Source organism: Scleropages formosus, chromosome 18, assembly GCF_900964775.1.
Source record: "Scleropages formosus chromosome 18, fSclFor1.1, whole genome shotgun sequence".
Taxonomy (NCBI): domain Eukaryota; kingdom Metazoa; phylum Chordata; class Actinopteri; order Osteoglossiformes; family Osteoglossidae; genus Scleropages; species Scleropages formosus.
Window position 1 is genome coordinate 15,367,147 of NC_041823.1, and position 24,794 is coordinate 15,391,940.

The 24,794-nt window shown below is 45.2% G+C and overlaps 1 protein-coding gene across 5 annotated transcripts in view; it reads right to left on the reverse strand.

Moving 5' to 3' along the window:
* Positions 1-780: 780 nt before the first annotated feature.
* LOC108926782 (platelet endothelial aggregation receptor 1-like) overlaps positions 781-24,794 on the reverse strand; it is a 31,480-nt gene continuing 7,466 nt past the window's right edge. For 3 of the 5 annotated variants that reach the window (XM_018739715.2, XM_018739716.2, XM_018739718.2), the window contains exons 2-23: positions 15,160-15,270; positions 14,908-15,009; positions 14,720-14,820; positions 14,101-14,193; positions 12,302-12,548; positions 11,977-12,082; positions 11,506-11,642; positions 10,671-10,883; positions 9,003-9,177; positions 8,752-8,872; positions 7,855-8,018; positions 7,524-7,626; positions 7,296-7,442; positions 6,877-7,005; positions 6,230-6,352; positions 5,988-6,107; positions 5,510-5,719; positions 5,158-5,276; positions 4,369-4,501; positions 2,739-2,789; positions 1,533-1,724; positions 781-1,177 (exon numbers count right to left, since the gene is read on the reverse strand). In XM_018739715.2, coding sequence (XP_018595231.2) covers positions 1,041-1,177; positions 1,533-1,724; positions 2,739-2,789; positions 4,369-4,501; positions 5,158-5,276; positions 5,510-5,719; positions 5,988-6,107; positions 6,230-6,352; positions 6,877-7,005; positions 7,296-7,442; positions 7,524-7,626; positions 7,855-8,018; positions 8,752-8,872; positions 9,003-9,177; positions 10,671-10,883; positions 11,506-11,642; positions 11,977-12,082; positions 12,302-12,548; positions 14,101-14,193; positions 14,720-14,820; positions 14,908-15,009; positions 15,160-15,270 — 3,034 coding nt within the window. In that variant the 3' untranslated portion in view covers positions 781-1,040. Of the gene's footprint in view, positions 1,178-1,532; positions 1,725-2,738; positions 2,790-4,368; positions 4,502-5,157; positions 5,277-5,509; positions 5,720-5,987; positions 6,108-6,229; positions 6,353-6,876; positions 7,006-7,295; positions 7,443-7,523; positions 7,627-7,854; positions 8,019-8,751; positions 8,873-9,002; positions 9,178-10,670; positions 10,884-11,505; positions 11,643-11,976; positions 12,083-12,301; positions 12,549-14,100; positions 14,194-14,719; positions 14,821-14,907; positions 15,010-15,159; positions 15,271-23,239; positions 23,391-24,794 lie in introns of those variants that run through there. The other 2 variants (XM_018739717.2, XM_018739719.2) reach the window with 2 other exon arrangements.

Sequence of the window (24,794 nt, forward strand, 5' to 3'; positions counted from 1 at the left end):
ACAAGCTATGCCTTTTTTAAAACTGTACCATGTCCATGACTAAAAAGCGATGCACTTCTGTTCGTACACTGAAACTCGTTTTTCCATTGCAGTGTGTCTAAGGGTACTATAGGACCTGAAGCACTGAGAGAGCTCAACAAGGCCAATGGAAAATTAATAAACGAAAAACAAAATTTCCCTTTAAAAATAAACGTCCAGCTTTGTCATATGGGATACACATTTTAAAAGAATAAACCTTTTTTCCCTGCTCTTGAACATCGTGCTTTTTCTTATTATTATGTATGCTGTGAAAGTTATATTTTCATACATAGTGGACAATATTTCAGATATACTCAATGTTCATTTAATGCTGCGAAATATTTTTATCGAGACAAAGCATTCTAGGCACTATACATTATATTCACAACAAGGGTTTTGTTACATTCAAAACATGTAATGTCCTCAATAGGACAAAAGCTAAACAGCAGAAACGAGTCTTCTTAAAGACTTAAGTCTGTGAATACACTGAACATGGTGCATCACGCAGGAGCAACTGGATCCACGTTTGTCAATCAGACCGGAGAAAGAAGAATCATCCATATTCAATATTGCCATTGCCTGGATTCTGAAAAGCTTTAACAATGTTAGTCTCACCAGAGACTGCTTCTCTGAATTGAACAAACCAGGTCAATGAACTACATAGTCATCTGAGGGTATATATACCAACCATAGTGATTTGAGGGTAGACTAAGGCATTCTCACCTCAATGTTCAATAGTGAGTGTTCATTACTGTTATTTGCTTGGGCAGTTTTTTACTTCTATCAACCATCAAGGCCATAATGCTCATATAAAATAAAAATAAACACTTCTGTATTACTCAGTAATATAACAGACAATTGGATGAAATTTGTAATTTAAGTAACAGAGCGTCAGAATGTGTCCTGGTATACAGCCAACAAAGTCCTGTAAAAAATTTGGCATGAATCCTCTGTTTTCTTCTGTAATGACTCTCCCATCCAAAAGGTGGCAGCACGGTTGCATTTTTGCATTAGAATGATGGTCAGTGGGGGAGAATCTGTAAGGACGGGGAAGGTGGTCGGCGGACAGGGGGGAGGTCGTAATGTCCTGGGATGTGGCTGTTGACCGGAAGGTCATAGTGATGCTGGTTTTCTGGAACATCATGAAGGGGGCAGTGTTCTGAGACCGAAAAGAAAATTTATCATGAGAACACAGTATAACCAACAAAAAAAAGAAAATTAAACCCAACATTTAATACACCATGATGGTATTCTTCTCACTGTCATGCTTACTTTAAAAAATACCCCACAACTTTGCTCTATATTGTGATGTCCTTAGTACTGCAATAAGATGCTATAGACCGAAATGAGCTGTCCTCACCGATCTCTTCCCTCTACATCGACCCATCCCAGTTGAGCACTTGTGTCCGAACGTCTCACCCTTCACCTCTTTAGCTCATACCCTTCTCAGTTCTACTGTCTTATGCAGCACTGCCAGCTTCAGGCATAAAGAACATGACTCGTTGCCTCCGTACCCTGGTGCATGGGCTGTTGGGGCAGGCTGTCCTCCATGTGGGGCCTCTCAGTGCGCACAGGGGACTTCATCTCCACGTAGCTGCTCTCCACAGGGCGAAACGGTGGCATGGGCAGGTCCCTGATGGTGGCGTAGGGATTCTCGCTATTCAAAGAGCTGCTGCTTACCGCTTCAGAGGAGTTCTTGGACAGCTCTTTTGGGAGAGAGGACGAGAGCACTCACCACCATGATAGGTTATGATGGGGCATATATTACCCCACTGGAGCAGCTGCTAACATAAAATCTACCAGCCAAGGTAATATCCTTGAGATAAGTGTGCTCTAAAGTCAACCAACATACAAAAAACTAACTTTTCATTCAAAGGAGTTCTTGCCAGTAATGTTAGACATGTTGTATTTAGAGTGAACAGCCGTAATGCCGAAGGAAATTTCCAGTGAAACACAATGAAACAGCTAAGCTGACACACATGTATATGTGCTTCCAGGTTAATGTCAAACAAATGTGAATCACATCTAAAGATTTCAGTTTCTCATTTAGAATGCAGAGGTGGCATAACCACCATGGCACAGCGTGAAATGTATTGCAGGGCATGGCGAATGTTTATTGGAAGACCGGCACGCAGTGAGAGGTATAGGCGCAAACCAATGGAAATAATGGAAATAATGCTAGTGGTCTGAGGAGCCCTTTTCCTCAAAGAGCTGCACCTCAAGCCAGTTTCCAGCCTGTTTCAGCTTTTTCAAGCTTTTCTTAACCTTCCCACACTGCTCAACAGGCATTCACCCTTTTATAATCCCTTTCAGCCCCCACAGTGGTCGAACAACTATTTTACATCTTTTCCACAATTCTCAACTATTAACAAATAAACGTCTTTTCCCACTCAAACATGACACTTCTCAGTAACACAGGTTATTAAAGTACTTTGTACAACCCCCCCACTATAAGAACCTTCAAATTCAAAAAGCACAGCTTGCATGCTTAAAATAATTCTCAAAGGGGGTGCAACAGGACATGGGAACAAAGTGCACTCCTGTAGATTAGGTCTCTATTGCTTAATCACATTTGTGAGTGACATAATGGAAACTTTAAATTTTAGCTGATTACAACCAGTCAAACCAAACAAAAATCCAGTAATGACGCACAAAGGAAGACCAAGCAGAGCAGAGAAACTGAGCAGAGAGCAAAAGAAGCGGGACTTTCATTCTAATACCTTTGCTGTAAAATTTGTCAAAGCTGTGATTGCAGTCGATCCCAAAAGCTCCTGTGGACACAAGTAAAACGATGCTGCCATGAGCAAGGCAAAAGTGTGTCATCAAATATTTCACATTTATGGTAATTATTTAGTACTGATAACAAATCCTACATAGATGCATTTGAGTCCAGATGAAGTACAATAAACCGAACACCACATAAACATACAAAGCATAAATATGGTTGGCTGCGGTGCTCAGAACTCACACACACAGTGTCTGAAGCCGCTTATCCGAGGTCTGGCGGTGCAGGGCATTTGGGGACACGCCCAGGGCAGGATGCCACTGTGTTACAAGGCATCCCAAGCAGGACTCGAACCCCAGACCCACCAGAGAGCAGGACGCAGCCAAACCCACTGTGCCACCGCACCTCCCCTCCTACTCAGGAACTGTACTTTACTTTTTACTAGCTGTGTAAAAGGGACTAGCATACATCTTTCTAAGTATGGTACAGCGGGTTCTTAAGTTATGAACACAGTTTAGACCGAAGAATGTTCATTAACTCAACCACGAGTGTACAATAAAAGCTTAATAATACAGACATTACTTGATCTATTAACATGATAGGTTCTGTAAAAACCTCACAAAGCTATAAGGAATTATAAAGATATGCAGTTGAGACTTTGTGTATTCCGTTTTCAACAAATGTTTGCCCAAAGCAGGATCGCCATGATTCACAGACTGTCTATGAACCATAGGGTTCAAGGCAAAGTACATCTTTGATGCCTTATTTTATTATTTTATTTAATTTTGAAAGAATGTTAAAGTTTTCTCTAAAATTACTGAAAATAATAGTCATCTCCAAAACTGCCTTTTTGTCACATAATCTGCTGTGGTTGTCAGTATCTGGCCACTTTCATTTTGCTTTACCATCCATGCAATCAGAAAAGCCTAATAATTAAGATGTGTATGAATTTTTTTGCTTGTCTAGGTTCTGTAAAAAACTCAGCTATAACTCAAATTAAAAATACACTAAGACTTTGACCATGTTTAACTTTGAACTACATGAAAATTAACACTAATTTAAAATAACTGAAAATAAATATACGTTCTCTCCACAAAGACAAACCTTTTTTTTTTGCTTAATCTTGAACAACTTGCAGGGAGCTGTGGTGGGGCAGTGGTTCAGTGGGTTTGACTGGGTCCTGCTCTCTGATTGGTCTGGGGTTCCAGTCCTGCTGGGGGTGCCTTGTGATGGACTGGCGTTCCATCCTGGGTGTGTCCCCTCCCCCCCGGCCTTACACCCTATGTTGCTGGGTTAGGCTCCGGCTCCCTGCGACCCCGTATGGGACAAGCAGTTCAGAAAATGTGTGTGTGTGTGTATGAATGACTTGTGTAAGTAAGGCCTTTTGTGAAAACACAGGCTGCTTTTGCTTCACAACAAAGAGGTTTTCAAAAAGACGAGTGAAGAAAACACTTTCAAAGGTAGATAAACAAAAAAAAACTGTGTGTGTCTGAAAATTCATAAGACAAACCCTTGTAATTCGAGGACCCAGGCTAGTGGGAGTTCATATGCTGGAGATGTTCTCAGTGATACTGTAGCTGGTGGGTTGAACTGAGAGGCCGGTAATGGAAGGTTATTAACCTTACCCTTGCCTTTGGGGATGGGATCTTGGTAGTGTTTCCAGCCAGCAGGCAGTGTGGCATTACAGTCCACCCCAAAGAGGCCCAGTCTCTCTCTCTCCATGTTCTTCACATTACAGAAGAGCTGGTTGTTTGTGTTCTGCTTACGATACAGAAAAATAAATCAGCTCCTACACTGGAGTTACTTAACTGCTCTGCTTAATTGCGGTAAGTGCTATCCTTCATTTTGATGGGATGAAAAAGACCACTTTCTGCTCATTTAAAATTAATGAGAACTTGATCCCACAAGATCCAGCTCCCAAACAAAGGCCTGTGCCGTATGACGTATTAACCACAAATATGTCTCCAGTGGAGATTTAACCAGCACAACACTTCGTCATCATCCCTCATTCCCCGATGATAACCTGTCCTGTCCTCACAGTCCTACAATTTTCTGTCAAAGTACACAACTGAGGACAGATTAGAAGGACAATCCACACAACAAATACCCAGTCACAGGACCAGTACCTTGACCACGGTAATCTAAGGTAAGATAAAATTGTTACCCAAAGATTGTACGTTTTACATCAGTTGTTAAAACAAGTAATATAGACGGGCGCAAGTGCAAAAGTGTAATACAAATATATATTCACCATCACTAAAAAAATCACTGTCAACACGTGCAGTTCACATATTCTTTCAGTTATAAAGGAATTATAACCAGAACCCTTAACCTGCTTTCTTTGCAAGGCAGCCGGCCAGGGCCTAGGACAACTGGGCACACGTGGGGTGGGGACACAACCGAGAGACACTTGCCTTGATGCACATGAGTGAACGGCCCTTGTTGTTAGGAACCTGGGGCAGGGGGTGTCTGTTCTGGGACAGCGTATTGTAGCTGGGGTTGGAGTAGTAGTGGTGGTAGCTGTGAGGGACCTCTGAGACAGGACAAGGACAAAGGACGATGTGAGCAACCAGCGGCTTCACAGGCATCACAGCGGTAGGTGATTAACAAAATTGGAGCTGTACTAACAGACAAATGTCCTTTTCCAGAATTTAATATGCCTTAACCACAATGATAGATACACAGGTAAATCAGATTGTGTTGCTGTGGCCAAGGAGATGCAGCACACAAAGAGAAGGAGGTTCTGAGGCGAGTGACGGTTCACACCTGGTACGGCGTACTCCGAGCCGGTGGTACGGGTAGAAGAAAAGGTCACGGTGGGTGTGGTGCTCTGCTTGCCTTTGCGACGGTGCCGGTAGTACAGGAGCAGGACCAGCAGCAGCACCACTAGGACCGCTAGCGCTGCAATGCCAACCACAGCACCTAGAGAGTCCTGCTCCCCCGGGGGTAGGGGTGCCATCACACTCACCGCCCGCACTGTGGGGGGAGGGGGGGGGGGGCAGGGAGCTATCATTGCCCATCTCTCGAACTTCTCACACGACAGTGCTCCCCTGGTGTCCGCATCAGTCAGCCAGCCTTGCTGGACTGACCACTTAGCAGCACTGGCAGGAGTCATTTTCTTTGAAATCAAGTAATGGAGCACAGATGAACAGATACGGCATATTAAGTGTTCCACAAACAATTTCGGATGGGTACTACAAGATTGCAGAGGGAGACTGAGGCGTTGCCCTTCTCGGTGTCATACCTTCCTTACAGTCAGGTCCTGAGGCGCAAACACACACTCCAGTGCGTGGGTCACAGCTGATGTTGGGAGGGCAGGAACAGGCATGGACACAGTGGGGGCCAAATGTCCCTGCAGGGCACTCTGTATGGACACACACATCCCATGAAGCTTCGGGGAGCGTTTCGTTTCTAAACCAAATGAAGCATTTTATGATGCACTTAGAGCATATGGTACAGATGCTGAAAAGCACCTTAGAGACTTACTGGACTGACAGTAGGGACCTGTGTAACCCAGAGGGCATACACACATTCCAGTGACATGATCACATGCTCCTTCACACAGGCAACGCTGACTGCAGCCGTACCCATACGTCCCTTGGGCACAGGCTAAGAGAGAAAAACACAAGGGTTGTGCCTTTACGCATTTCTATCCGAAAATATACGTTTCATACCAATAAAGAGAATTTGATTAGTTTTACGTGTCTGTTACGTGCTTTTTGCCATTTGTGACTGATGCCGTGTTACTTAAGTACATGTAGCCGGTCCGTTTTCATGTCGATTAATTTATGTGTAGCTTCATATAGCGTTCTTCTCAACGCAGCGACCCCAGGTTGTTTCATGCACCCACAAGCAGATATTGATTCATCTGGCAGGTTCTTTTCTCCAAAGTGACATGCAACTCAGTATTTCGCTAGCATTCAGAGGACCCAGGCTTAAATTCCCTTTCCTGCTGTTGTATCTTTGAGCAAAGTACTGGCCCTGAATTTCTCCAGTAAAAAAAAATACCAGCCGTATTAATCAGTAAACAATTCTCAGTTGGTTAACACCGTAAGTCACTTTGGAGTAAAGTATCAGCTAAATGAATGAATTAAACTTAAAATAGAGAGAGGGAGAGAGAGAGAGAGACGCACGCTGGGAGCAGTCAGACCCTGTCCAGCCTGGGCGACAGTGACAGGACCCATCCTGATGGTGGCATGTGGCATTGTTGGCACACTGACACACTCCAGCACAATGATTACCATAGTATCCCACTGGGCAGGCTGAGGAAAACCAACAGGTTCGCTGTTCAGTATTTGCCCGATGACCTGCTTACATTGTTCTTCAAGCAATGTGCCGTAATACTGACACGCTCAACGTCAAGGATACATTTCCCACGACATTCCAATTGGCGCTCCTTCATAAAGTTCCGTGAACACACTCCTGATGTGAGGCTGCGATCATCAGGAACTAGCTCGTAATTCCGCATGCATGGGCTATGCTGGGAAAGAAGGCAAGCAGGTTCTACTCTGCTAATCTGCCTCAAATTCGCTCCAGGTGAGTCCGTGCTCACTTAGTTGGCAGTGGGATCCCTGGTACCCAGGACTGCACACGCAGCCCCCACTGTGCGGCAGACAGGCGACACTGTTCAGGCAGGAGCAGCTCTGGTTGCAGCGGTGACCCCAGGAGCCCTCCGGGCAGGGCTGGTCACAGCGAGTCCCTGGGCAAGCAGAGTTCAAGTCAGTACATCCCACAAGTCTAAAAAGTAACAACAGTGTGTGCAGGAAAGAAGGTAAAGGACCTGTCCAGCCCGGCAGACACTGGCACCGTCCTGTGGAGCTCATGCAGCCATCGTGATGGAGACAGTCACACTTGTGTACACAGCCTTGCCCAAATGTGCCCCTCTGCTCAGGACGAGAACAAAAGACAAGACCCGGCGCACATGTGGAGGTGCTCGTGTTCTAATGATCGGTCACCTTTGCACACTGACACAAGCTCATTTTGACTGTAGGAACCTAGACAACATAAAACAGTGCGACGCCTTACTCAGCAAAGTAAGAAGCTTGGATGCACTAACACTATACTATCAAATAAAATTTATAAAATTACAAAAAAAACTCTTTGTTTTGTACCGGGCACGATTGGTCGCACAGTGCCCCCTGCCAGCCGGGAGAACAAGTGCAGGTGCCGTCCATCGGATTGCACGATGCCCCGTTGGCGCACTGGCATGTCCCGTTGCAGGCCGGACCCCAGGTGCCTGCAGGGCACGGGACGGAGCAGTCGGGTCCCTTCCACCCTGCCAAGAAGCAGCGCACCACACCATCACCAACTTGTGTACTGGCCTCTCTGAGTGAAGGCAAATCAGCCTTCAGATCTCCAGAAACTACTTGTAACCGTATGCTTTGATCAGTGGCCAAAAGGTCCAGAAGTTCTCCCTTGGCCATTGACCAACTGCATGTGGTGGAGCCTCAGTCTAAGATGAACATCAGCTAGTAGTCTGGTAGTTAGAGCTGCTGCCTTTGGACCCCATCTCAACTCTGGCTGTAGTATCCTTGAGGAAGGTACTTACCCTAAAATTGCTCCAGTGAAATTACCCAACTGTATAAATGAGTAAATAATTGTTAAAAAAAAAAAAAACACTGTAAGTTGCTTTGGAGAAAAGCATCAGCTAAACAAATTAAAGTAAAATGTTTCCTGTTCAAGGCCGGGAAAGTGCCCTGCTGTTAGTCTGGAAAAGTTCCTCAAATAAAACGCAGAACAAAGTAGACGACCCCAGGTAATATTGTGAGCATCCAGGGCAATACATGCATGGAAGGACCTGGACAGAAGAGGGAAAGCACATCACCCCACCAGTGTCCGACATTACCGGGAACTGCTACAGAGGAGCTGGGAAGACACGTCAGCTCATTTCACAATGACGCTTGAGAACAAAGTCTCCGGTAAGCGTACTCAGACTTTTGATTGGTCCTGCATCGGTATGTTCGAAGTTTCCACGGAGCAACGGGTGAAATGAGAACACCGCGTCTCACCTTGCTTGCAGAAACAGGTGCCGTCGACAGGGGAGCACCCCAGGGAGTTTGCGCAGGAGCAGCGGAGGGAGCAGTTCCCGCCATAGGACCCTTCTTCACAGATGTTCTCACAGTGCTCCCCCTGCAGGGCACACACACACACACACACACACACACACACGTCTCGAGGAGTCCCTCCCACAGTGCTTTTCTGGGTGATGTCAGCATTGCTCCCTGTCTATCACGCACAGTTTGACTGAAAAGCCACTCACTGTGTAACCAGGGGGACACTGGCACTGCCCGCTGGTGGCATCACAGGTGCCTCCATTGAGACACAAGCAAGTCTCCAGGCAGCTGTGGCCATAGTAACCCTGAGGGCAGCTCTCATTGCAGTGGAGCCCTGCCCAACCAGGGAGGCACGTGCACTCCCCCTTCAGAGGATGACAGCTGGAAGACGAACACAAAGGTGTGAGGAAAGATGGAGTAAAACCGGTTTGAGAAAAAGAAGACAAATTCAAAACAAGTTGTTGTATTTCCATGCAAGATAACCCACGCAGCGGCTGGAGGCCCCCAGTGCTGGTCTATCTCTGTCTTTTTGCCACGGCCAGCAGGTGGCGCAGTCATTAGTGCTACTGGCTCGCAATCAAAGAACTTGCATTTGAATTCCTGCTCCTGCTGATATTCTGTTGAGCAAAGTATTTGCCCTGAATTTCACCCATAAAAACTAGCCAGCTGTAGGAATGGGTAAGTACATAGTTGCAGTAGCTTAATATATAGACCTAGGATTGAGATTTGCTGGTTTAATAAATAAATGCGTGAAAATACGGAGTCTGGTGATACAGATCACCAGGGCTACACTGCAATTACATGATCCTCAGTTCCCAGTTTGGAGAGTGAAGTAGTACCCGGTCGGTCACATGAACTTTAAACCAAACCAGATGAGAAAATTGTCTGTTACGGTAATGAGAAGCGCTTAGTATTTTTGGTCACAATGGTGGCAACCATGATGACTTGGCAAAAATTTTGCTAATAACATTTTAGGCCCTTTAATGTCTTTCAAAACACATCACATCATCTGAAACCACTGGTCTCATATGGAGTTGCAGGGAGCCAGAGCCTAACCCGGCAACACAGGGCGTGAAGCCGGAGGGGGAGGGGAACACACCCAGGATGGGACGCCAGTCCATCACAAGGCACCCCAAGCAGGACTTGAACCCCAGACCCACCAGAGAGCAGGACCTGGTCCAACCCACTGTGCCACTACACCACCACACTCACTTGTCTTTCAAAATATTTTCAAAATTTTTAAGAAGATCCAGTTAAAGCAATGAGAACCCACTGTACTGCAGCAGCTTAGGCAGAAAACTGACATTTTTAAGCCATGAATAACAAAAGATCAACTCACACACACACACTTTCAGAACCGCTTGTCCCATACGGGGTCACGGGGAACCGGAGCCTACCCGGCAACACAGGGCGTAAGGCCGAAGGGGGGGGGGACACACCCAGGACGGGACGCCAGTCCGTCGCAAGGCACCCCAAGCGGGACTCGAACCCCAGACCCACCGGAGAGCAGGACCTGGTCCAACCCACTGTGCCACCACCCCCCCCCCCAAGATCAGCTCAACTTGTCTTAATTAATAATTATAAGTATTATAATAATAATGTTGCACAAAAATGATCATATTTTTAAATTAATGTTTATCTTTCAAGATATCACTGAAAACTGGTAGCTTGTTCAAGGCTAAGTAAGTGAAATTACCTTAGACGTCATTTGTGACTGGTTCAAGACTGAGCCTACTGCACTGAGGCTCTCCTGCACCAGTGTGAAATACCGTTCATTCCTCTGCTTTATTAGCTATTAAAGACAGCCACATCAGGACAACACAGCAAGGGTCAATAATACAGAAAAAAGGTTGTGATTCCACGTGGATCCCGACCTGAGAGTGTGTGCAGGGTGGCAGAGGCAGTGCTGCTTGCACTGGAGGCCGTACATCCCTTCTTCACACATCCTGTCCCTGCATCGTGGACCCCGGAACCCTGGTTCACACAGGCAGCCCCCATCGATGTGGTAGCAACGAGCTCCATTGGCACAGTCACAGACGCCCTTGCAGCCCTGCCCGTAAGTGCCCACTGCACACTCCTCGTTGCACCTGCGGGCGCCAACACAGGATGAGTTTGTGCTGCGTATTTACCTTGTGCTCCAGGAAAAGTACTTGCACTGGGACACAGGGGATAAAGCACAACAGGTAGTGCACTGGTTAAGAATCTGGAGTTATGAGGGAAGTGCCCAGCCATTGCACCCAAAGCACACACACACAGTCTGAAACCACTTGTCCCAAGCCTGGTCGCAGAGAACTGGAGCCTAACCCTGCAACACAGGGCACAAGGCCAAAGGGGGAGGGGACACACCCAGGACGGGATGCCAGTCCACTGCAAGGCACCCCAAGCAGGGCTCGAACCCCAGACCCGCGGAGAGCAGGACCCCGTCAAACCCACTGCACCACCACACCTCCTGCACCCAAAGCTTATTACTATAAGAATTTTTTAAAAACTTACTCAGCTATTGAACATAACCTCTAAGTGTCTGTTAAGCAAATGAGAAAACATAAAGATGTTTTTATAAACGAGCGTTTGTATTTACTTCAAACATTCTGCACTTCAGCTGAAGAATGACCGTGGAACTTGGTGTCGGATACCTGAGGCGACACGACATCACCCTCTGCGTAAAGGTCATTAATAGGTGTCACTGGTGTGATGGGCTCCAGCACTGACCTGTCTCCGGTGAAGCCTGGTGCACACCGGCAGCGTCCATTTTCAGGGTCACAGTACCCCCCGTTGTGACACACACATTCGTGGGTGCAATTGATCCCAAACCTGCCCTCGGCACACCGTTCAGTACACACCGCTCCCTTGGGGGCATAAGGTGGTGGGAAGAAGGTCAGAAGCAATGCTGCGTGTCCCTCTAACCGCTGCCATTGGAGCAACGGGCTATTCCACGGTGTCTGTTCGTAAACCATAAGAAGCAGGAGGTTCCTCGGTGTGGTGGACTGAGTACAGAGGAGGAGGCTGTGTGGTTTTTCTGATCGTGATGACAATGGTTGCTAAATGAACTACTGGGTTCTGTGGAAAGGAAACCTAAGGAAGTAACGCTTACAGTGACACATCAGCTGGGGCAGCTGGCCTACGCTGACATCATAGAGCACGAGTTAGAAGAGAGAGACGCATTTCTCCGGGCAACTTTACCGTCCATCCAGGTGGGCAGGCGCACACCCCCTCCCCTTGGCAGTAGCCCCCGTTCTGACAGGGGCATCGGCGTGGGCATCGCTCCGTCGGACAGGCCAAGTCACAGCTGCGGAAGATGGGAAAATCCGCTTCGAACAACAAATCATTGCTCCCGTCTTTAAACAAACAGTGTGGGTCAAAATAAAGGGCTCATGCACTTGATGAGCCTGTAGATCATCTTCAAATGACCCCCATTAGACACCTCTTTCGTTGTCGAAGGCCAAATCGTGTTAGAACATGATTTCAGTAAGAATAAATGTAGAGCAGCGAACGAACGGACTCTCACAGTGTTCCGGTGAAACCCTCCTTGCATCGGCACTCCCCTGTCTCTCTGTCACAGGACCCTCCAGCCCCACACAGGCATGGTTGCACGCAACCTTTTCCGAAGGTGCCGGGAGGGCAAGGCTCCTCGCACCGGGAACCTGTGTACCCTGGGCGACACTGGCAGGAGCCCGAGAGGGGATCGCAGCGGCCCCCATTCGCACAGTCGCAGACATTCTGGCATCCGACACCCCAGTGTTTTTCATCACAGACTGCAAAGACAAATGAAAACAGGGACAAACATAACATTGTACCTTGCTGCATACCTAATCGGGCATTAGCTTTGGTATATGAAGGTACTTACTGCGATATGTTATTGACATGAAATTTTGCATGGAGAAAAAAAAGAAAAATGACATTAAAAATCAGGAATTTTATAGACGGGTAAAACGCACAGGAAGCCATGTGGAAAGTATTATTTGCACAGGATCCAAATTTTATTAATGCTAATAGTGAGGAACACATGTGAATAAGTTCTAATATTATTTGAAGCATCACAGTCACTGCTCATTCATAGCCACTGCTTTGAGGAGCTTCATGACAAAAACATAAATAAAGCTGACTGCTGCTTATTATGTAAACAATACCAGAATACAGTACTTTGTATCTTTCCATGATTCCTCAGTTGCATCAGCAATATTTCCATGTGAAAATCAAATACAATGAAATAACGACAATAAAAATAAATCAGTGAGACACTGACGCAAATAAAAAATCAGACAACGGATAAGTGATCGTTTAACTGAATTGCCATCATCTACTTTTTTAAATCACTGCGCTTAAATGTGTCAGACTGTTATCCAGAGGTCAACGGGTGTGAGTATTCACCAAGCAGTTCTGGAGTGTTGACAGCAGTATTTGATGCAGATACTGATGCTGAAGATCATGACCAAAGTTCATGAAAAGGATTTCAGTCGGAGTACTGGCTTTCTCTAACCCCAGCGCTCACTCTTAGCTTTGCCAGTTCCCAAGGCTTCGCTAAGAGATGGATGTATGTTTTTGGATATCTTAAAACATCAGCCAAACAGTCAGCACCACCAAGTGCAACGCCACAGTTATTTCGAAACGCTTCATCCTGCGATCACAACATTATTTTAATTATCCTTGATTGCAGCTCATTGTTTTGCGTTTGGTTTATTGTGTGGGATCCAAGAGTTGCCGTCACTGTTAAACTGAGAAATGAGGTAATCTTCAGCTTTGAAAATTCTGGGGTGAAGGAATGTTCCAGAATGTGGGAAAATTCCAGTCCCTCTCCCGCTGCCGGCTGGTGCTTAGTGTAGTGCTTGGGGGTGCTAACCCCCTCCGTCACCCCAGAGCCGCTCTCTCTACACCACTCCTGCCTTTCACTCTGCATACTGTTTGTTTACCCAGGCTCCCTGTTCCCACAGCTAGCGCCGCATACAGGCATCCAGCAAGCATCAACCACCGGTGGACAGTACAGGCTCAGTGAAAACCACGCTATGGAGAGCCCCTTCCCCATTCTGTCCACAGCATCCCTCCGGAAAGCATCATATTCCACCCTTTTAGATTCTTGACATAAGAGAAGGAAAGCGTTTGTCTGAATAGTAGCTGGAAAACAAAGATGATAAATTAAGGCACCGTAGAGGAAGAAGAACTTATGGATGTTTTTCAAGAGCAGAACCACAAACCCCTCTACAGATCAGTACGTTCGCAGGCACTCGGGAGTAGTGTGTGTATGAGTGTGTGTGTGTGTGTGCGCGTGGTTGTGCGTGTCTAGTATTCACGCAGTAGCCGCTAACTTACCGCTGGAGCAGTCTTCCCCACGCCAGCCGGCCTCACACTGGCAGCGGTCTGGGGCCTGGCAGCGCCCATGCACACACTCCTTAGTACAGCGGGCTGATCCAAAAAAAACACAGCAACATCAGTGCGCTTGGCGGTGTGTCCACGCATTGATCCACAATGTCCACGATTGTCTAACAATAGTCCCACGCTCTCCACCTGCTTCACCTCTCCGGGATCAAAGCTGCCGCATCGGCGTTACGGACTAACATCAGCAGTTTTAAATAAACTTTGGGAACATTTAAGAAGTCCCTTCTTGCCTCCAGACTCCAACATCAAACTCCCTCAGAGCTGATCGAACACTGCTGATTTTACCATTTTGAATAGTAAACAACAACTGCTATAAGAAAAATTTTTACCGAGCATCAGTCTGCAACCAACATTGTGCTCTTGATGATGCCATTGTGGCCTATCAAGTTAACCGCACATTCTTCCGAATTGACACCATGCAGTTGCTCTACAAAGTATGAAAATGCCTTTAACGCATAACTTACAAAGTGTTACTAATACAACAAACAAAAACTGTACGCAAGGTAAATCAGAGAGGTAAACCGTGCAGTCAGGTTGCTCATTCTCTACTTACGAACACACTTGTCCCCGCTGTCATAGTATCCCGGACAGCACTGGTAGCGCTTGCGGTAGTCCGTCTTCACAGCCTGCCGATAAGCTGTCTTGTATATGATCCTGAGCGAGATACCAAAAGGGTCCCGTGAAAGTCTTCACACAGCTGGTAACCTCACCTAGTTGGGCTCCTGGCCGAGAGATGCGCACCTGTGACGACTGCATTTGTTCAAGCTCCAGTCATTGGAACAGGGCTCCTGCAGCACCTGAGCAAATGGGTGGGAGTACGACTGCTTCACCGATGTAGTGTAGCTGGGGGGAGAATATAAGCGTAGAAAATGGGGAGCTCTGCATGACCCAGCAACACTTTCTCAATGGTCAACTCATTGCTTGACCAAGTGGGCATCCGAAAGGCTAAGCGATGTTCGTGCCTCTTATTCCCCAACCCCTAACCTCTCTTACCTTTCCCATAAGCTGCATACATTGGGGTCCTTGGGGCTCAAAGGCCAGGAAAGGTCAAGGAAAGTGCTCAGGAACAGCAGTGTAGCACAGCTCTTCAAAGGCACTGCCATCCTGGGACAGAAACCAGACCACAGCACAGTTTACCTCACATTATTATTATTATTATTATTATTATTATTATTATAAATTACAATGTAAAAGATTGAGGTTACGAATCACTGCCCTTAACCGTATTGTTATGTGCAGTTTGTTGGACACTAGCATGTTGCGGGTGCTCCTCGAGCAGACTAAGGTAATCCTTAATTATCTGCAAGAGGGGATCTTTTGAACAGTTCAGACCACAGCGGTCAGTTCAGTTGCTCCCGTGGCCTTGCTTGTGTATGAAAATCTGCACGCTTTCAAGCGTTCTCCGGTATGGATTGCAAAGTATTGGATTTCAAGTGTCAGCAGGTTTACTTCACATTCGTAGCATGCGGTCAGTTAACTGTGTAATTAAGGAGTACCCACGGACACTCCATGTCATCATGATTTATGATGGAAAAATTATAAGCAAAACCCACAGAACACATAGCAATGGAAGGTTATCTTTAAATTCTGTGAAAAAAGTTCATGTTTAAGTCAAGCTAAGTGCTCCTTTAAGGGGAAAAAAAAAAAATCAATTTTCCTTGCTCTGAAATCTGATCATGTGAACAGTTGTGAAGGCATTTAAGGTCAGCTGTGTAATTTTCATTACATACTTCTAGTTTTCGCAGATATTTTTTCTGTAAACATTTCAGATTCTCAGCAATTCCGGCTTTCAGATTAGTTAAATAATGTTAGCATTGATATGTTACTGAGACACCTGATAATTCTGAGTTGCAGAAACGTTTAACAAATAGCACTTCAAAGAGAAGATAGGATAGAGGAAGATCCTATATGTGAAATATGCGGAATGCGACTCCAGCGCCCCTCATGCCATCTGTCATGGCTCCGAGCGGCCCCCACACACTGTAGGAGCTGCAGGCTCCACCCCATGTCCACAGGCATGCTGCGCTCACATCTGGATCTCATCAGCGTGGGACTGCCCTGGAGAGTGAGTGTGTGTGTGTGTGTGTGTGTGTGTGTGTGTGTGTGTGTGTGTGTGTGTGTGTGGGGAGGGGGTTGGGGGGCACGTGTGGAGAGGGCTCGCAGTGGCTCCCGAGAAAGTCCAAATTCAGGCCGCTCTCGAGACTCTCATGAAAGCGGCCGTGACCTTTTCTCGTGAGGTCCTGGAGCAACTGCTCACCCATCGTGGGAAAGAAAGTGTGCTGCAACAGCTATATTATTGCATCCTGCTTTTGAGTCAAGATTGTCCCTGCTTACTGTGCGATTGTACACGAGAAAAAGTAACAGCAAAAGAATGATGGTCATTTACTGTTTTCCAGCCTATAGAGAATTATGAGCGTCAAGAACTCTGAAATGACACTGAACAAGTATACAGCATACTGACCTCTCATAGCACATGGCAGCCACCTAACTGAGTCACTAACACTGATTTGGTCATTTAGCAGTGTGATTGTTTTAAAATTCGTACCCTTGTGTAAGGAACTAGCTCAGATTCTGGCTCGTAGTTTGGATTTAGAAATAATAAAGAGCACTAAAACAGAAATTTAAGAGGCCAGGCAAATGTTTTTCATTAAGACGAGCAATTGGCTTTGATACCCCCCTTCGTTGGACTGGGGTAAACTTTTTAAATGATTTTTTTCTACTTTCATTGCACTTTGTCCCTACCGCAGCTGTATTCTCATATATTGTCCAACCTTCTGTGAGTGGGATGAGCCCAATAGAGCATATAAAACAGAAAGAGTGGATTCCAGCAGTAACGGTTGCCCACGATGCTCTAAACGCAGCACAGTAGCGAGATCCCCACTAATCTCTGAAGCAGCATCTGACTGTGGCTCACTTTTCTAAACGAAGCACATTTTCGTTCTTCTCAGCATCACGGAATTATGTCTAATACACACACACACACACACACACACACACACACACACACACACACACACACACACACACATTTTCGGAACCGCTTGTCCCATACGAAACGAACACACAGCTGCATACGTCTGAAGACACCGAGCACTCCGCACCACATGTCTGAGTGTCTCACCGTGGGCCAACCCACTGCGCCACCGCACCCCCCTTATGTCTAATAATTTCCTTCAAATACATTTGGAGTGCATCATACAGCAATGCACTTGGAGTGAATTCCACATTTCTTAATCATTTTTTAGGTTGTTTTTAGGTGGTTTAGTACCATTAGTAAATTGGAATGCACATGCATTTAGCATTTTGAATACAACAATAATAAAATAGACTGAATTTAAAAAAAGAAAAAAAAAGAGATCTCACTAGGGGGCACGGTGGTGCAGTGGGTTGGACTGGGTCCTGCTCTCTGGTGGGTCTGGGGTTCGAGTCCCGCTTGGGGTGCCTTGTGACGGACTGGCGTCCTGTCCTGGGTGCGTCCCCTCCCGCCTTACGCCCTGTGTTGCCGGGTTAGGCTCCGATTCCCCGTGACCCCGGATGGGACAAGTGGGTCAGAAAATGTGTGTGTGTGTGTGTGTGTGTGTGTGTGTGTGTGTGTGAGATGTGTGGTCTCACTAATTCTGATCACTGCAACCTGAGAGCAGGCAAACACTTTCCTCAACGATAACAGTAATCATTGTGACTGTTAGACAAACAAACAAGGTGACATCATCTGCTCTGGTGAGACACTCAGACATGTGGTGCGGAGCGCTCGGTGTCTTCAGACATGTGCAGCTGTGTGTTCGTTTCCCCCGCTGCCTCATTACCATATAACGCAGAAAGTAAACAAGCAGCACTTAGCTCAAGTCTACATGTAAACAGTGACACTCTCTCAGTTTTATAACTCTACACAGCGCATTACATAACAAAACAATTTTTTTATCAAGAAAAAGAAAAGTGCTCCAGTAAAATTACCCAGCTGTATAAATGGGTAAGTTATTGTAAGTTGCTTTGAACAAAAGCATCAGCAAAATGAATAAATGTAAAGATCAAATGAAATCTGTGCTTTTACCCAGCTGTATAAATGGGTAAATATAGTTGTAACCTTAACACTGTAAGTCGCTTTGGAGAAAAGTGTCAGCTAAATGAATGAACGTAAATAACTCTTTATAGCTGGAAATCTACTGGAACAAGTCTTTCGAGAATACTTTTTTTTACTGCGACCCAGAAGTATTGCACATGAATTATGTCGACGTTATGCATTCTTGGTTTTTCAGCAAACTGCCTGTAATTACTCGATCTGATAGTTTATGCTCAACACTTGTTACTAAATACTCAAACATTTAACGGGTCTACCGAAGAAGCTAATTTTTAAAGGATCACTGAGAAACATTTCTGAGCTGAGAAGGACAAGTGACTAATTGTTTCAATGGGTAAAGACAGGTGTAACCACAGTACAGGTGACAATATTCTACATTCTGGTGTAATTCGGAATAAAAAGTTATTAATTTTTATTTCGCTGAGGCCTCAGTCCAAGGTAACTTAGGAGTGTTGGGTCACCAACGCAAGAAGGGACGTCAATCAGGGACCTTCAGATTGCTATACAACCGCGTAAGAACCTGAACTACCTGCTGCTCCATAAAACTGTGCTACATTGGTCTTACGGGCGGGACACCGACTGAATGCAGTCACTTATGTAGTGAATAGAACACAACGAGTCCAACAGAGAGTGAAATAATATTTTCAGTACTAAATCGCACACATTTTCCAAGGGCTCAGTGGGCCTCTTACTGAGCTGGCTGTAACGTGTCACTCAAGACACGCAGTATCACGGAGGTGGGCTCTGTGCTTCATGACGCTCTACTATAACCCACTAAAACAAGAGACACGCTAAAGAGATTTGGGTCTGGGCTCAGCAAACGGCGCAGACACTCCCAGCGATTGGACTCCGAGCCGCGATTGTTGTGGCTCGGTTAAACAATGGGGAGGAAGGACATATGTTACAAGGCTCTGACACAGAGAGACTCGCTGCTTCTTTCATCAACATGCCCACACTTCTTTCGTGTTCCCAACACAATCTCTGCACACTGACTTCTGAAGCCAACCAAATTAGACCCATATGCTGAACTTAGTACGAATGCTATTTTCAGTAAATCTGAAAACTCACAAGTGTTTATTAGATTGATTCAGATTTAAATGCCAGCCAGTTTTCCCCAGTGAAGCACACACACACACACACCATCTGAATCGCTTGTCCCATGTGGGGTCGCGGGGAGCCAGAGCCTAACCCAGCAGTACAGGGTGCAAGGCTGGAGGGGGAGTGGACACACCCAGGGCAGGACACCAGTCCATTGCAAGGCACCCCAAGTGAGACTTGAACCAACCCACTGTGCCACCACGCTCCCTGCACATTCTAACAGTAAGAGCCAAAACACACTCTAAGATTTTAACAACAATAAAAGATGCAGGGATCAGAGGAAAACAGTATCCTGATCATGCGCTTTAAGTGCGTAGGTCCAAAGGAGTTAAAAGCGCATATTCTAACTCTGCACCTTGTAATACGTTTAACATCTCTTGAATGAATCAAATATGCATAATTGTTATTTGTCATGCATGGGTATCATTATCCCGTCCTGGGTGTGTCCCCTCCCCCTCCGGCCATACGCCCTGTGTTGCCGGGTGGGCTCCAGTTCCCCGCGACCCCGTATGGGACAAGCGGTTCAGAATATGTGTGTGTGTGGGTATCATTATATTTTTTGTTAGAAAATACAGTGTAATTTCAAACATTAATTTGTTATTGTTTGTTCTTTGAGGGGGACGCGGTGGCGCAGTGGGTTGGACCGGGCCCTGCTCTCCGGTAGGTCTGGGGTTTGAGTCCCACTTGGGGTGTCTTGTGACGGACTGGCATCCCGTCCCGGGTGCGTCCCCTCCCCCTCCGGCCTTATGCCCTGAGTTGCCGGGTAGGCTCCGGTTCCCCACGACCCCGTATGGGACGAGCGGTTCAGAAAGTGTGTGCGTGTTTGTTCTTAGTTTCAAGTTGCTCAAGAAACACCTCCTTACCAAAGTGTAAAATGTGCCATTTATTCATTACACAGTGTTCCAGTATGGCGCATTATTTTTTGTATTGAGGTTTTCAGGTGATTTCTATGCAAACATACAGCAGAGTATGATGTTATTACAATGTTTCTCTTATTCAAAAATTCTACAGCACCTGATCACGTGTCTATTCAGCGGTCATTTTTGTAAGTGTTTTTTCTCCAGACTAACATAATCATTCCAGTCACTGTGGTCTCTTCTCCTGGATATCTTTCCTGTTAATTAGGAGCACTGCAAAATGTGTTTTTTTTTTTTTTTTTTCTTTTTTTTTGCACAGAAGTAAGCGAGAAACCAAATGGCACACATCAAAATGTTCCTTTTTCTTTCTCCTTCCTCTCTCTCTTTCCCCGTCTCGGTGCTGAACCCTTAATTGAGGTAGAAAATATTAGTCACATGTTGGAACGCAGAGGCAGCTGGGGCAGTTGAGTTGGGGAAAAATAAGAGAGGTAGAAAAATGAGTTGACTTTGGATTACTGCACATGGAGAAAAGGGGAGCTGGCAAAAGCAGATGGGGACACGAGCGCTTGTGCCTGACTTTTTGTGTGTGCATTGAGTTCAGGACAGAGACAGTCAGTTAAGCATGGAAAAGTAAAAATAAAAGTGAAATTAAAAATCAAAAGCAAAAGTAAAACTCTGTTGCAAATGATGACACACACAGCGTTTGGTAGGTTCTCAGGGCATGGGGTGGGGTATCTTTTATAAGTTCAATCCGACTTCTCATAACTTTTGCTGTGGTTTTGAGTTTAAATGTTCCTTGCAAAACTAAACAGCAGCCAGAACCCACTTTGGCAGAGACCCCTGAAAAGACCTGGGGTAAAGAGAAACACACACACACACACACTTTCAGAACCGCTTGTCCCATACAGGGTCACGGGGAAACCGGAGCCTACCCGGCAACTCAGGGCGTAGGGGACACACCCAGGATGGGACGCCAGTCCGTCGCAAGGCACCCCAAGCGGGACTCAAACCCCAGACCCACTGGAGAGCAGGACTGTGGTCCAACCCACTGCGCCACCACACCCCCCGTAAAGAGAAACCTCTGGCAATAAAAGAATGTGTTTGCCATTGTTGGAGTTACACTGGATCTCCACATACTCTGTAGAATGTCAGCTGATTGCATTTTCCTCTCTCAGGAACACATTATCATTTATTATATAACAGCATATATTATATATTATACACATATACAGTATATACACAATTATATATATACAAGCATTAATATCGATTCCCATCACTATATAATACAGACCAAATAGCACACATCAAAATGTAACATAATATATATTGACAGAAACTGCTTGTTTTTAAAATTAGATGATTAATGAGCTGTTTTGGCATCAAGGTGGCACAGTGACGCAGCACATAATGCTACCACCTCACGGCACATGGTCTGTTTGGGTGTAGCTTTGAATCCCACTCAGTCTTTATGAAGTTTGCATGTTCTCCCCATGTTTGTGTGTGTTTCCTCCAGGTGCTCCTGTTTCCTCCCACTGTCCAAAGACATGTTTCAGGTGATTTGGTGACATTAAATCGCCAGTAGCCTGTGACTGTGTGCAGCTACTCCGAGATGGACTGTTGTCCAGTGATAGGTGTACCCTACTTAATACCCCGTGCTTCCAGAATAGACTCTAGACCACTGGGATCCTGACTTGGACAAGTGAGTGAGCGGTGATTTTAGTTATACAAAAGATAGTTTCTTTTGTTTTGTGAATTCAACATTGTGCTGTTGAAAAATATTTTCTGTAAGTTCCATGGCAGTCTTATGTTAACTGAACACATTGTGTTACTCTTCAGCAGGGGGATGTGCATCTGTTGCACTTACACCAAGCAGCGAAAGACCATAACATTTCTGGCAAAGTTACAGGGACTGACAGTAGTAAACGCCCTGATGAAATCATGTAAAAAAAACATATTTCACTGGCATAATGCAATCCTTTTAAGGTGGTTTTCACATAACCTACAGCAATAAAAGCATTAGTACAATCCATCACAGAATTGTTAGAAGTCAGGGAAAGAAGTGGTGGTGGAGGAGTTCAAAGTGGGAGCTAACTTCACTTCTGGCAAAATGGTTGTGCAAAAGGCTGCAAGTTCAAGTCCGAACAGGGACGCCGATGATTCCCCTTCTGTCGTGCACACACTTCATGTGACGCGTCACAGGGTCCCTGGCACTGTAGGCATCGAATGATCCCGAGGTAAGTCACAACGCGCAGTTTTTGGAGTGCACCTCTTCAGAATGCAGCAATGGAAAAAGTGCGTTCAGCCTCATGTCAGCGAACTGGCGTGCTGAGCGCTTCCACCCAGTCATACTTAAAAAACAAAGTAAGAGGGGAACAACCACACTCTCGCTCAGAACTTCACATTCACGGTCATTTTGTCTCTTCTCAATAGACACCCTGTGCTTTTTTATAACAAACAAGCCTAAGTGGGTTCTGTGCAAGTATTATAATGAGGAGGTATAAGACTAAAATGAGTGAAAAGATGTTTTCTCAATCAGCAAATACATGAATTAGGGACATAGCTTCCTAAAAATGCTAAATTGTTGAGAACAGGAAAGCTATTCAACCTGTCTTGCTCATATTTATTTTTAATGGCCATTTAAAATGACCATTAAATTAGACAAAATTACTTATGCGAAGACAGTTCTTCCACAGCATTACTGCTTCAAACTTCTACCCAGTCAACACATTGCTGGAAAAATACATTGTTAGATGTGGCCACAATGTGTATTCTTAAAATTTTGGCCACGATCACAATGAATGTGGATTCTCTGGTTAGAGACATCAATGGGACATAACAAAATATGTTCTTTCTTTCAAACACACAGACACTACACTGTTGCTTAATAGCATTTACACCAAAACAGATGCTTAGTTTTAACAGACATTTAAAAAGGCAGCTTTCACAAAAGTTGACATATATTTTGGAGATACGTGCATTAAAGTGATCTGAATAAGACAATACGAGACATGTGGAAGTGTGTAAAAAGGCAATCCCGTACCTGGGCCCAGAGGACACAGAATTACATTGCAGAAAAAGATCAGAACCACACCCTTTGCTCTGCGATTTCATTTCCCTGCATTGGATTGCGACTCTTTAATAGAGTTGCGTGGAGTAGTCGTTAGATGAGGGGGTGCAAAGAAAGAGCTCTGGATGCTCCAACTCATTTCAAAATGTGTTCCTATTGCACAATGCTCAGGAGGAACGATAAATAATTGTCAGCTGAGCAATTAACTATGCAGGAGATGAAAACCATATTTCTATGCTGAAAACCGGCAAGTTTTGAGTTTAGGAACTGTGGACCTATTTTTATAACAAGTATTTATTGAGAGCCACTTCTATATAAGGTGTAATGAGCAGTAATACGGTTTTGCCTTATTAAGGCATTCATAAGTTGTTAGAGTCTGCAATGTAGTTTAAACAGTGTTAATATATTGGATGAATTCTCTTTCAAACTTAGAATTTAGCTTGATCTGTTTATTCTGAATACTACTAATCTGGAATTTGCATTTAAATAGTAGTAGTGATTTACTGTATATTAGTACCGATACTACAGAATCAATGTAAATAATAAAGGTGACAGCTGTGATAGATCAGTTTGCTTCAAAAATACATGCTTTCGTCACACACATATTAAAGAGATATTAGTAAGGTCTGCTCTAAAACAAGGATAGCGTTTAATGTTTACTGCTGTCACAAATCACTTGCCCTGTGCAGGGTCGCGGTAGTCTGAAGCCTATCCCAGAAACACAGGACTCAGTGGAGATCACACCCTGGAGAAGGCACCTGTTCATAGTATTTATGTATTCGCAAAAAGGATAGGAATTCCAGTGCAAAAACAGGTAGCTGGCGTATAAGAAACACAACTGTTGACAGGTAAGAGAAAGTGGCCCCACATCATAACATCATCAGCTTCCTCCAACAGCAACTACGCAAGAGGACAATCCAGGTGAGAAGCCCCGCGTGATGCCGAGTGATGAGCATCACAGAGAATCTGGGATTTCTCAGCGGTTGTCCTTACCCTCTAGCCCCATTGCTTTTCCATCTCTGACTCACAGCTTACAGTCAAAACACCCCATTAAGGGCACCACACCACACCACAAATTTACTCTTCTGTTTTGACATTGGGCTTTGAGGACTGAGAATGCAAATGCTTTCAAAAATTAACCGACACACTGCATTGCAACATGCACAAATCTCTGAAATGCTTAGAAGTTAATGCCCTTAAGGGGTCTGAAATAATAAACTGATTCATGTCATGCAATCAGCAGATGATCAGAAGAGGACTTATACATGTGGGGTTGGTTATTACCCCAAATAGCCCAAGAAGAGCACATCCAGCTGTAAATACTGGTAAGTGTAAGAAACATCAGTTAACGTGGTGTGGCCTTCAGACCTGAATTTTGCAGGTTAAAATCTCACCTACTGCTGTAGTGCCCTTGAGCAAAGTACTTACCCTAAATTGCACCAGTAAAAATTACCCAGCTCTATAAATGGCTAGATAATTGTAGGTACCGCATTGTTCTTGTGGAGAAATAACATGTAAACAACTACTG